Here is a 14463-nt window from a genome sequence, read left to right on the forward strand (position 1 = left end):
TCCAGACTCTCACCAATGAGGTTGACTTTTAACTGCCCACTGGGCAATTAGGGATGGGCAATAAATGCTGCCTGGCCAGCGATGCCCTCATCCCATAAATGAATAAATTTGAATTTTCCAGATTGGTCGGTCTGACCAGCTTGTTTATATCCTTCTGTAACCTAAAGCTATTGACTTCATTATTAATAAACTCACCAGTTTTCATAACATCTGTGAATTTACTGATCAACCCTCCTGTATTCATGTCTAGATCGTTTTTATAAAAACGAACAGCAAAAGCTCCAACACTAATCCCTCTGGAACCCCATTGGATACAGGTTTCTGATCACAAACATCTTTCAATCACCACCCTCTGCTGCCTGCCACTCAGCCAATTCTGGATCCAATTTGCCAAGTTTCCTTGGATTTCATGGGACTTTACCTTTGATATCTGTCTCCTATGCAGAATCTTATCAAAAGCTTTGCTAAAGTCCAAGTAGATCAGATCAAATGTATTGTCCTGTACACACCTGGTCACCTCTTCAAAAAGGTTCAATCAAAGTGGTCAGACAAGACTCCCCTTAATAAACCATGCTTGGTCAACTCTGGCCTTCCAAGTGCTTCTGATCATTCCCTTGGCTTTGAAGTTAGACTGACTGTCCTGTAGTTTCCTGGTTTCATCTTTCACCCCCTTCTTTAATAGGAGTACCACATTGGATGATCTTCAGTTCACTGACACCTCTCCTGTAGCCAGAAAGAAATTGAAAATGATTGCCAGGATCCTTGCTATTTATCCCCTTGGCTCACTCATTAACCTGGAATATATTTCAGCTGAGAATGGAGATTTAACTACTTTTAAGCCTGCCAGACCACTGAGAGCCTCTTCTCTGTGCCAATTTCATTAATTATATCACAATCTTTCTCATTGATTTCTATACCCACATTGTCTCTGTCACTAGTGAATACTGACAAAATATTAATTTAGAACCCTACTTATGTCCTCTGGTTCAATGCACAAACTAATACAGTGGTCCTTTATTGAGCCATGCTGTCTTCCTAGTTATTCTTTTACTAGCGAGTTTTGAGAAGATTTGTTATTCTTTTACTCTTAATGCACTTCTAAAATAACTTGGGGTTTTCCTTTAATTTACCTGCCTTTCATCCTTTCATACTCCATCTTGTTCTCCTAGGTTCCTTTTCAAGCCCCCCCTAGAACCAAAAAGGTAATGTTGTACTCATTTCTGTATATTTTTCTATTTGCGCCTAAGATTTTGTACCTAGGTACCTAAGTGGTGCTGTGAGTGGCAACTTTGTACATTTTTCACTGTACTCATGCATCCCTGTACTTGGGTACATGTGACAATAAAGCTCAATTCCTAATTCCTATACTTTTGTTGGGTTTCTGCTGTTTTGACCCCTTTGTCTGTCATGAGCCTCTCTGACTCTTCATCCAATCCTGTATATCCCTCAATATCCAAGATTGCCTGGATTTGTTGGTTCTGCCCTTCATCTTTGTTGGAACAGTTTGGCCCTGTACTTTCTCTATTTCCTCTTGAATGCATCCCACTGTTCTGAGGCACATTTACCCAGAAGTATCTGCTCCCAGTCCTGTCTAGCCAAATCATGTCGGCTCTTATTAAAGTCACCCTTCCACCAGTTTAGAACTTTGATTTCAGACCTTCCTTGCCCTTTTCCTTAACAATATTGAATAAAATGGAATAATGATTGCTGTCTGCCAGAAGTTCTCCTGCTGATACTTCAACCACTTGCCTGAATTTGTTACTTAACATTAAGTACAGGATCATCCCCTCTCTTGTAGGGCCTTCTACACACTGGCTTAAGAAACTTTCCTGGATGCATTTTAAGAGTCCAGTTCCTGATAAATCTTTAAACACGGCCACAGCCCCAGTTAATCACTACCCTGCTGTCACCATCCGATTACTTTTACTTTATCGCTAGTACAAATTTTACATTTAATCAGGCTGGTGATCCTGCCAATTATAAGACTGTCAGGTTTAGTATTAGAAAACAAGTCAGCCAAGTTTCTTTCATCAACAAGTGATTTATTTCCCAGAGCAAACTTAAACTTGCAAAGAGTATTGACAAATATTTCGAATTATGCGTATATAAGAAACCTTTTTAAAAAGAAACACAAATTTGACAAGAAATAAAATAATGAAAATTCTTCAGTGTGTCTTAACTTTAATGTACTTTGTCCAAGTAATAGTTAATACTCATGAATGAAGGATTAGTCATGTATCATTTTGAATGGCACTCTGATTCTGGAAATGTTCTGTGGCTCTGTGGTACAGGGACAGGTTGAATTGCATTTGCTTTAGGTGATGGCTAGATTCCAGTAAATCCACCCCCCCACACACCCCCCCTCCCCCCCCGCCTCCGGGAATCTTCCAAAAGTGGTAAAGATGATTTCTGATCATTTTTTCATCTCTTACAGTTTGAGAAGATTTAACCCAGATAGATAATCACTGATTTAAGCACAGGCTCTTGGCATAATTTAAGATTAGATCAGCCGACAGTGAAGTTAAAAAAACTGGCCCATGTGACCTTTTTCTGAAAGTCCTCTGGTCTTGTACATTACAATAAGACTACCTCTTGTTCTTCTAAATGCCAGAGACCAACATTGCTCAATCTTGTCAGAGGACAAACCAAAATCCTGTAAAATTATGACAAGATATATTTTATTCTTCTATTCCAGTTCCCTTGTGATAAAGGGCAACATGCCATTTGACTTCCTAATTGCTTGCTGTAGCTGCGTGTTAACTTTCTGCATGAGTGTACCCAAGACTGTTTGAACATTGACGCTTTAAAGTTTCACAGCTTCAGAAAAAAATCTGCTTTTTGATTGTTGTGTCCAAATGATTAACTCCCTGTATTGTAGTCCATTTGCCATCTTGTTGCTTACTCGTTTAAAATGTCTATCTTTTTGCAACATTTTCGTGTCTTCTTTCAGCCTACCTTGCTATCTGGCTTTGTATTACCCATAGCCTTAGACACATTACTTCCTGATTCTCTGTCTATTCATCTAAGTCATGAATGTAGCTTGCAAATAGCTGAGGACCTGCATTGAGCATTGTGGCATTCCACCATTCACTGTGTATAACTTTCACAATGCCTAGTTTATACCCACTGTCTGCTTCCTGTCTGTTAACCAATCCTGCATCCATACTATTATGTTATTCCTAACTACACAAGCCTTTATTTTGCCTGCTGGCCTTTCATGCAATATCTTATTGAATTTTTTTTTTGGAAATTGAAGTATCCTCCAGCTGCTGCCATGCTACAGGAAAAAGACAGGGGAGTAGCACTTGGTGAAATAACTCTTACATCATGGACGTGACAGTTGAATCACTTCTTAGTCGTAGTCATTGTCATAGTCTTATAGCATGGAAACAGACTCTTTGGTCCATCTCATCGCTGATGAAGGGTCGAGGCCCGAAACGTCAGCTTTTGTGCTCCTGAGAAGCTGCTTGGCCTGCTGTGTTCATCCAGCTTCACACTTTGTTATCTTAGAGTGGTTGAGGTGAATGGCATTGATGCATTTAAAGGGAAGCAAGTCAAAAGCACTAAGGAGAAAGGTGAGAGGAAGAGGGTCAGGAGAAACACAACCTGAATCTTATGAGTTGAAAAGCCAGTTTTTCTGCACTCAATATTTCATATTATTCAATAGATCCCTTTGACTAAAGAAGCCTTTGTAAAAAGACTAATTTCAGCAACATGACACTCTGTGCTATGATCCATTCTGTAATACCTCACACAAGAGCATGTGCATTCCCAAACTACTGGTTCTGCAAGGTTCAGAGTGAGGACCCAGTCTGTGCATCTATTCTGTACTGCTGATTCCTTCACAATGAGCAGTCAACTAATATTCCCCATACAGCACAAATTAAAATGTCAAAAGTAACATTGTGTGTTTTTTATGAAGAACATAAAGCAGTATTGAACCTAGATTGATAAATGGTGTTTAAATACAGGTCAATTAAAGATCTAATTGAATGGTAGAAAAAAAAATCTCCAGGGACTGGCTGAATGGTCATCTCCTGTCTTGGCCAAGGACCAATTCCTTTTCCCAAAAACGCCTGCCAAATATATGGTAGGAGTATTGGCCTGAGGTTTGGGCTCAACAGCCACACGAGGACCCATAAAACCCACCATAAATTTCCTAGGTGGACAATTTTACTTGTAAATATGTGCTTGCTGATGATATAATTCATAGTGAGTGCTTGACAGGGGGCATTCTAGAGCTAGGGCGAAGAGTTTATAACTAAGGGATCTTCCCTATTCAGTCAGAGAAAGGAGGAATTTCTTTTCTTAAGCGACATTATTTGGCATTCTCTTTCCCATCGGCAATGACAGCTACTCAATTACTAGGGGTCATGAGTTCAAAGTGAGTGAAGGAAAGTTTATCGGAGATATGCGTGAAAATTTCTTTACACAGAGAGTGGTGGGTGCCTGGGACGCGTTGCCAGCAGAGGTGGTAGACACAGACACGATAGTGTCTTTTAAGATTTATGTGGATAGGTACATGGATGGGCAGGGAGCAAAGAGATACAGACCCTTAGAAAATAGATGACAGGTTTATACAGGCTTGGAGGGCCAAAGGGCCTGTTCCTGTGCTGTAATTTTCTTTGTTATTTGTACTGTTGTCTAGCTTTGAATTAATGCAGACTTTTGATGGACAAATGAGTCAAATAGTCTTGGAGGGCCAAATGTCCTACTCCTGCTCCTATTGTATGTTCATATTTTCAGCTTGTGCAAGCAATAGCATCATTACTCTGCAGGCTTTGGTTCAATGGCCATTTTGCCACTATGATGTTATCTCAGCATAATTTGTAAAAATGTAGCGAGGCTGCAATCCAGTGCATATTCTTCTCACTTGAGCATAACACAGGATTATATTGAAACCTGTGGTTATATAATGTGTTCAGTATAGGCCGTTTTAACCTCTGTACACCCCATTTCTATCCTGTTTTATGACCAGGGCTAGAAGAATGCACTATTGCTGTAATTGCACTGTTCCATCAGTCACAACGTAAAAATGGTTTTTCTAGTTACCAATGGCAAATTAGTTACATATCTTTTAATCCACAACATCTGTCAGCCATGTGTTTTTAATAAACACAATGGTTGTTTTTTATCACAACAAAACATGTTCAATAAGGGTGCAAAAATTAGTTAATAGTCAGTCATCGAAAAAATAAGTATTTATTTCTCTATAAATATTCTAAAACACACACACACACTTTGGAAAAGAAGAATAAATAGCGGATTTCTCTGTAGAGATAGGCTTTCTTTAAAAAGAATACAATTTGTCAGTGTGTTATTCTTGAAAGTAAAAGAATAAAGCATATGATATTCTGAGTCTGATGGTCTGACACACAGGGCCATGTCATTAATTATGCAGCATCATCTCTCGAATTTTGCAGACACATCTCATCGGAAAATACAACCTTGTTGTTCCGTCCATCGCTGTTGCAAATGAAAAATAAAACGGGTTCTACCCTAAACTCAGTAAGAGTGTTTTCTTGTCAAAAATAGGAGTGATCAGCTGGGCAGCTTGTTCTTAGCATGCTTTCCTCCAGATAGTACAAGAACTTCAAACCAGTCACTGTTCAGAAAAAGGCCCAGCAAGGATCTCTAGCAAAGTAACTAGTCATCATCAGTCATTTGATTTCTGGGAAAGTTCCGCTTTTTATAAACAAATTCCAAAGTCCATAGTGATTTCATTTAATCACTTCTTTTAAATTAACCATTCCAGGTATTTCAATAAAACATGAAATAAATTCATTTAACACTTGCTTCAATACTTAAGTCCATCTGTTAAACATAGTGTCTTCTTAACATGATGAGTTAAAATAAATCTCAATGATTTCTCATGCCAACCTTTAATTACAGTAGTTTATTTTGTCAAAAGGAAACTTTTCAAATTATGTGTGAGAGCTGTCCATCCACACTGTTAAAATGTATTTTGTTGATTTCCATTTAAATTCCATTAATTAACATGTGAAAGGTTGTATTAGTTTATTTCAATCACTTTTATACCATTTTCTTTTCAAAAACATAACTTTGAGGTCAATGATTGTTGTATTAAATTTCCATGGTATTGGTTTACCATTAGTTCTGTCTAACTTTATTTTTCTTAAGCTGGCATTCATTACAGTACCACTTGACCATCCTTTGCTGGCTGTAGACTATGATGAATGTCAAATTCATTTTTATCCTAAGGTGTTAAGCTGAAGAATGTTTGTCCTTTTTAATGGACGTTAAGGTGGCCGTTCTCCTGGTTTTCTGATCCGCAGTCTGATCTTTGATTTTAAACTGAATATCTTATTTTTGTCCAGTACATTATTTTGCAGTTCTCAGCCCCTAGACAATTTAAAATCAATTTTGTTCTGCCTGTGCATACGAAAGCTCTGACCAGCAAATCATTGAAGCCCTGCAGAGATGCCATCCTTGTCTGCATGTTTATGAACCATTCCTGGCATATTGCTTGCACTGCATGTAACTTAAATGTAAAGCCGTGGAGTAGCTGCCTGAGACACAAGAGTAGCCATGAACGTCTTGATTGAAAATACTTTTTTTTTAAACCTGATTTGGTTTTTTCCTAGTTTATTATATATACAAGCTCCCCAGATTTGGCATCATCTAAGATACTAGGTTCATTCTGCAAGTTGTTCTCGCTTGTTTGAATGGAAGTTCTAATAAGTCATTACTGTTATTTATTTTATTAGAAAAAAATTTGTTAAATGTTGTTTAGGTGCGAATTTAATTGGATGGTAGAGTTTGAAATTTCTATCTGGCAACTTTTTATAAATTACTTTTACGTGGGCAGGAGTTGCATCGTGCTGGAATTGAGACGTTCAGAATGAAAAAGAAATTTGATAGGCTAGCCTAGAGAGAAATTGTTACCACTAGCAGTGAATTCTAATTTGTACCTTTCATAGCTTTACATTGGGTCTGGATCTAGTCTCATGGGAAGTCTGACAATAACAGTACTATTTGTGCACTATTTCATGGGCAATAGCATTGGATTTTTAAATGAATCATTCCATTGTGTATAGTATGTTCCAGTATACGGTTACCAAAACAACCAGCTAAACACGGAAATATGTCAATCAAAAATATTTAAATGTTTGCATAAATTACAGGACTTTGTTATTTTTGTGTGGGAAGAGTTGGGGTGTGTAGAATGAGGTGGGGTGAGACACTGAAAAGCACTCTGTATATGACAGAGAAATGACCACACGTTTAGATATGCCTTGTCAGTATTGAGGTTTATGCTGTTATTCTGTGAGAAATGAAATCATAAACTATTTGTAATACAATATTTATTTGTAAAATATAAAAGAACGCTGCCGCATTAATACCAATGTTCTTACATGAATAAACTAATAGAACTGCACCTACATGTTTCCTCCCATCTGCAGCCTGACCCTGTTGCCAAGGTAGTGCATTATTCACTGGTAGATATAATAGAAAGCCTATTACCTCAGTCAATCTGTTTGACCTGAAGAAAGTGTGTTGGAACCAACTTCAATCAAGGAATACTTCCTTATGGAACATAAGTGTTTCTTTGACAGCTTGGCAGATACATTATGAGCAATAGAGCTCCATTTATGTAGAAGATTTAAGTACTGACTTGTCTGTGTAAAATTTAACTAATCTTATCCAAGGACTGTAAAACACGTGCTAGAACGAGTCTGAGTCTCCCTTGGCTAAGAAAGGGCAAATTGGTTAAGGGCCTTAGTTTTTGACAGCTTTTGGAGGTGTGTGTGTGTTGAATGAGGAGAGGGATGTTGTTCAAAGTTAAATGGCATTAAACACTGAAAGCTAAGGCCACTTAAGGACTTATCAGGGGCCATTGAATCATTAGCCAGCAAGGAGATATGAAGAAAAAGTGAATATAGGCAAACAAGAAGACGTAAACATAACATAAAGAGGGAATTTAGAAATAAACTCGTGAGATAAACGCATATATTTTATGCAGTGCAGAAATTGTCAAGAAATTATATTATTTCCACAACATATTAGCATTTACTAAATAACTAGTGTGTTAGGCAACTGATGTAACTGTTTTCAAATGGTGAAGCTAAAACATCAATGTACGTTCATGACCATTTTATTCACGGTCAGTTAAACTGAGACACCCAATAACTCGTAAACCTGAGTAATTGCTGATATTTTCCTTTGTACCTTGTTTGTTTATCCCTTGGGCCACAGCATGTTTGAGTAAATGCAAACAATTATACTTTATGAAATGGCAAACATTTCTTTTCAAATTGGAGGGGGACTGTCTCGTGATGTTATGTACAAAAAATAAGCTATTCTCATGTCATGAATTACCATTTCAGGGATACAAGGAGAAAGTGTGCATTAAGTGAGTGCACATTATAAATCCCAAATTGATAAAGTAAATGTTCTGCATCAATTTAAGGAATGACAATTGAACCTCAATACTATACCTAATACAAAATGTACATTTTTAAAACTGTTTTTCTTGTGATAATACTTCATAGGGTCATCATTCCCAGAATGTTTGAAATTATATAGACTTGTTTAGGATTGTAGAAAGTTGACGACAGTGCTGTCTTTATCCAACCATTTCAGTTTGGTCAATATTATAATCAGGTGAGATGATTAGGAACTCTGGGGGAGAAACTGAGTTTGAAAGTTTACCTGTTAGACTGAGCCATCCTAGCTTCCTGTTAAACAGGAACTCCTAGGAGATCAGAGATTGCTTCGATCACAAACAGTGCAGACAATCTTTATGTAAGTGGGTGACAGGCATCTTCATTTGACCAAGCTGCAAGAAAGCATTTTGTTCAGATCAGTGGCTGAGCTTCAAATCTGATGCATACAGGCCCTGATTTATTTATTCATTTATTTATTATTGGCCCATTGCAATGTAAATTGGGGCAACTTTTCCAGTTTTGAGTTGCAGCAATTTCTTGACAAATATCTCTGTCAATATTTATATAATGTTCAAACTTAGTTTTGCAACTTTCAACAATGTGCCCATCCCTTTATTGTTGCATTTCTACAGGAACAATATAATTGATTCCTCTCATTCCTGTTTCAAATACAGTGAGTCATGCTGGGGTGTGGTTCCATGGATGATATATGGTTTCACAATTGAACCTTGCTATAGTTCAACCCTGGTTATGTCTGACAGCCAGATTTACTGAAAGCAGCCTGTACAAGTCCCTGAGTGTGAACCCTGACTGCTTTTTATCACTTCCTCGTCTTTGAATTTGGAGCCGGGCCAAGGATCAGACCGGACAATCTATTTGGTTCAATAGTGAAGGAAGATCTTCTTAAAAGAAAAAGTTAAAAGTCATTCACTTGCTTCTGCAGCAAGTTAAGTTTAATTAAATTGTGATAGTGAAGCTCTTAGAAATGCTGTAGAGACTAGAAAGTCCCAAGGTCAGTCCCGGATCTATGTTAATGTCAATGGTACACCAATAGCAGCACTTCTTCAATTAGTTTCAATATCCATGGGTTATAGAGGAGAATACATGATAGTCCTTCCCCCTTGCAGGTGCTCATTGACCCATGTTGGAGTGTCTGTATGTGTGGGACATCTGGTAAAGATGGGAACAGGAATAGCAGTGATGCTGCTCAAGTCTGTTGGCATTCATTGTCTGGGATCACATCATACAACAGAGGCGACAGAGTGCCCAATGAAAGGCAATGCCATTAGGAGAGGAGGATCATATTGTTCTTTGAAAAGAGTGGAAACAGCCATAAATAATCCCAAAGAAGAATAGCTTGCAGCAGCTTTCAAACTGTTCACAGAAATCACTGATCTGTTGATTGACTTCACTCTGGGTTTTATTCTACTTTTTTGCCTGGCTTTTACTTGATAGGGACCAACTTAAACTATGACATTCACTTTACTTTTAGTGTGTGTAACTATTACAGGTATTAAGTTTGCAATTATGATCTTTATTTATCCTTATGCAAATAATCTGAAAATCACATTAATAGTACTGCTGAATTTAGCAAATGTCTGCTAATGGAATGATTCTTTGTCATTTTTGTGGCAATGAGGAACTAATACTTGCCCTCCACTAGTTAGCCTTCAAATGATCGAATGAAAACTGTACTTGGAGGATTAGGCCTTACTTAGATTGGGAAAAAATTCAATGACATTGACTTAAGGATATCCACAATAGTGGGAGTAAAATACTTTATTTGAATTTCTGTTTTTGTTAAGGAGGTAAATACCTCTGAGCACATGTGCTTTTTAAACTTGATAGAGATGCTTTATTTTATCAATCTTTTGAAGACAAATAAAATGTTCCCCAATCACTTGTCTTTCCATGTGAGCAAAAATGAACAATTTGTCTATTGTGTCTGTCAGTTCATTAGGTGGAAAATTTATCCTGTCAAATTGTAATGAGGTGGAATTTTTACTTCCAGTTTTTGACATTTATTGCAATGATACAAATTTGGCATATATATTTTCAATCACCAATCATTCCAAAGCCAGGTATATATACTCTTTTTTTTTCCCCAGAATTGTCAACTAATTATGCAGTTTCCTTAACTAGTTGCATGATGATTAATGGGGTCTGTCTACTTGCATCATGTTCTAGACTATGAATAGATTTAAATCTTTTCAGAGAGAGTGAGTGAGAGGTGTAAGAATGAAAGATATTGGAAAGGTAGTCATTTGAAGTTCTTTTAATATTGAAATGGTGGGATGTTTGCCAATTGACTCTGGTTCTGTTAAAACCACATACCTGCTGGGGTGTCCACTTAAGGAAGGAAATCCTTGCAGGTTGTACTTATGATTGATCTGAAATTGCTGGAGTTCTGCAAAATAAGACCAAAAGCTTTAAAAATTGCAAGATTAAAGCTATTCATCTTGCAAAACAAAATGAATACGAAATCATTGCTTAAGTGTATTGTAAAGTGTGTTACCACTTAGAGTGGAAACACCAGAAATTTTCTATTTAATTGTGCAACTACAGCCCACAACTGCTTTTAAACGGAATTAAATTCATAAGAAGCTTTTTCATTTCTCATTTATTATCTTTTATCTTCTTTAAGCAGGAGAGCTGAGCTCATCTTTTCAGTACCAGGCAAGCCAGCACACATATAATTGTAATGAGGAAGGTGACAACAAGGTAGGTGCTTCAGAATACATTTTAGGCTATGTCCAACATTATAATTTCCATGAATAAATCATGTTTTTAGGTGTGTGGGAAAACTAAATTGTGTAGCTCATGTTAAATGTGCAGTAGCTTGATTCTTATGGTCTAATAATTATTATTTGAATCATCATGTAACTACTTCACCTGACAAACTTTGCCGTCCAAACACTAATCAAGGGAAATTAGCAAGTAGTAGGAAGAATGATAAATTATTGAGCTTACATGTAATGCAGTGTTAGCCACAAGATTACTCCACCCCCCCCCCCCCAATAATCTCCCCTGATTCTTCTTCTCTGGAGTTTTGCCTTATTGATTCAAGTGTGTTTAAAATAAATAATGTTTTAAAATACTTTATATTCCATTCTCAAACCCTGTAATTAGGCATGGCACTAAATTTATTAATCTGAAAACAACCAGGATGAAACACAATGTTGAACGATTCAAGAATGTTCATTTTTCTTATCATTCAAATCCTGATAGAAAGGAACCTTTACAAACTTCACTGTACAGAATTACTAATGTAGCTACTGCATGTGGGAATGAGGCACCTGTTAACTTGGAGGTGGAGGTCAGTCAAAATTTGCTTTGCACTGTGCATGTAAAAATGAACATTAAATTGCCTGAAATTGTATAAAAAGGAAAACAATGGCCATATATGAAAAAGAATAAAATTGGGTGGGATGTAACAAAACTTGCATAGAATGCTATATATATATATAAGTATGACTGAGACAACTGTGCCTCAAAAAGTGGAGGGAAAGGGTTTGTTGAATATTCAAGACCGATGTAGGTAAATTCTTGAGGCTGGGGTGTCAAGAGTTGTTAGTGTACATGGGTATAAGGAATTTGAAACCGAAATCCAGTCGTCTACTTCAGCTCTCATTTTAAAAATTTGTAATGACTGAGTCTATCTGCATCATACAACATATGTATCAAATAAATATTCTTTGAAGTTTAAACATCATCTTGACATCTAGTCATTCTATACTCTTTCATGAAGAATTATTTTCATTCTTAGTATGTGATTAGTATAGTTGTAAATTAATTTTTCTTTCCTGACTTATTTAAATTGTAGAACATTTGGATATTAATACTTTTTAATTATTATCAAATCATTAGGTCTTTATATATACAAAACAGTTTGGTACGCTATTTGGTTCAAAAAACTACTGGTTTCAAATCTATGCCATGGGACATTGCCAGGATCCTGAGGATTTTCCTGCCCTGCACCTGTTGTATATTAACAGTGCTGGGAATTAATGAACATCAGAATCACTGAAGATGCAAATAGGATTTGCATGACAAAAGCCAAAAAATAATCAATTCTATTCAAAGATAATTTTGAGGCCAATGTCTTTGGGTCACAATTTAATAACAATGCATCATTTGAAGGAAGCTTCTACCACTGTGAGTAATTTATTAGATTTTGTCAATAGGCCAACTTCTTGACAGCCAGATTAAACATTGGTCTCTCATTGGTAACATGAAACACAATTAGCAGTTGCCAGCCACAGCATTTTTTTTTAAGAGGGGTCAAAACTTAATCATTAAATAACTCACCAGATTTAAGTATATTGGCAGCTGTCTTTGGGAAGAGAGTAATATTTATTCATTTCAAAACCTCACATTGTGCTCTGATAATCTGGTAGTAGTATAGAAAACATCATCAATATGAGGGCTGAGCTTCTGAGCAATAATTTCATTTTTCAGTGCCAACTTGTTAAAGTACCTTTTAACCTACAAAACATCCCAAACTGATTTATGCCTGTGAAGACAAAAATGATATTGTACAGAAGGGGAAGCCATTGATAGTATATGAAAGGAGAATAACGTTGAATAGAATGAAACACAACGGCCAATTTGCAGTCTCATCATTACCTTGGTCTTAATACGAAACTGTGAGCAGCAATTTCCTTTGCAAAGAAAAATAATTTTGCCATGGATTTCTGTACAGTTCTCTGATGTGTGTTCTGGGAATGTTTGCTTTATGTGTGGCTGGTGTGATGTAATCCAGGGCTTGAGCAAAGAAACGTCCACTGTGTTAATCTAGACTGAAACCAAGTCTAGGATCCAGTGATGAAAGGACCATGTGCTATAGTTTCTTCCTTTTTGAAGTTTTAAACAGGTGGTGACTGTATTGATACTAACTTCAAGTTTAGAAAGGTCCGTACTCAAGTCTTTTAGGATTCTCAGTACTTTCTCACCCTGTTGAAGTGAAACTCATCTAACAACGAGTATGAATAAGAGTTAAAAATATTTTGAGCTACACAGTGCGTCATTGCCTTAATATAAAGAGTTGTGCCATACTAAGACTGGGGCTAATAGTAGTCACATGGCCTCGGTTTATTTAACGCACTCTTGGTTATAAAGTGGCATTACATATACAAAAATAAATATTTGTCCCAGTGCCGGAAGGTGCTGAGTGATTTTCACTTTTTATTAAAGTAGCCTAAACCAACAAAGCCCGCACTTTGATAATGAAACCTTAACTTCTTTTGTTAGTTATTTCTTGGTTTACTCACCTGACTTTCAATTCCATCAATCATCATTATAACTGCTCTTTTATTTACTGATTGTTTGTTTGTTTCTTTTCTTAAGTGTGGAATTTTGATTTTTAAAAAAGATTAGTCAACTTTTCATCAAGTCCTACCAAGCATAGAAGGCCTTTAGCGAACCCTTTTAAAGGGTTAACCAATTTAATTACAAACTGTGGCTTTCTCCCTGTAATTTTGCAAATTAGTCTTCAGGTTCATGTCCAATTAGCCTTTCGCAATTTACATGGAATCCAAAGACATTCTTCTTAAAATGACATGTATTCAAGATTATAGTAGACCTCTGTATAGAAAACAAAATTCTTCCCTTTTCTCCTTTTTTGGTGTTTTATTTTGTGAGCTAATTTAAATCTTTGACCTCCGGTTGCTAACACAGCAGCTAGACTGGGACTGCTGCAGGGGTGAGGGAATGAACGGGAGTGTGAAACCTCCTAAACTGGAGCAGGTTCAAAGAAGCAAATGGCGGTCTCCTGCTAATTCTTTATATACTTTGTTGTTGTCACCCTACCTATGCCGATTACATATGTACACGGTGCTGTGAATGACAAACGCACACAATCCCATCTTCTCGTTTGGGATGCCCTCCATTGTATTGTGCTGGATGGGATACATTCAGAGAAGATCTAGCAACTAAAACCTGAATTTCTGTGAGGCACTGTGGGCCATTGGCAACAGTGGAATTGAATCAAATACAATCAGAAAACTCATAGCGCTGCATATCCCTGTCTCTACTGTTCCATCAAGTCAAAGGATCA

The 14463-nt window shown here is 36.9% G+C and overlaps 1 protein-coding gene across 3 annotated transcripts in view; it reads left to right on the plus strand.

Annotated features, from left to right (window-relative positions):
• rnf44 (ring finger protein 44) overlaps window positions 1-14463 on the plus strand; it is a 137194-nt gene that overhangs the window by 7229 nt on the left and 115502 nt on the right. The window contains exon 2 of one of the 3 annotated variants that reach the window (XM_048543398.2): window positions 11053-11129. The exons of 1 other annotated variant lie outside the window; for it this stretch is intronic. In XM_048543398.2, the coding sequence (XP_048399355.1) occupies window positions 11053-11129 (77 nt within the window). The remainder of the gene's footprint in view (window positions 1-11052; window positions 11130-14463) is intronic. One more of the 3 variants, XM_048543399.2, reaches the window with a different exon arrangement.

Source organism: Stegostoma tigrinum, chromosome 13, assembly GCF_030684315.1.
Source record: "Stegostoma tigrinum isolate sSteTig4 chromosome 13, sSteTig4.hap1, whole genome shotgun sequence".
NCBI lineage: Eukaryota > Metazoa > Chordata > Chondrichthyes > Orectolobiformes > Stegostomatidae > Stegostoma > Stegostoma tigrinum.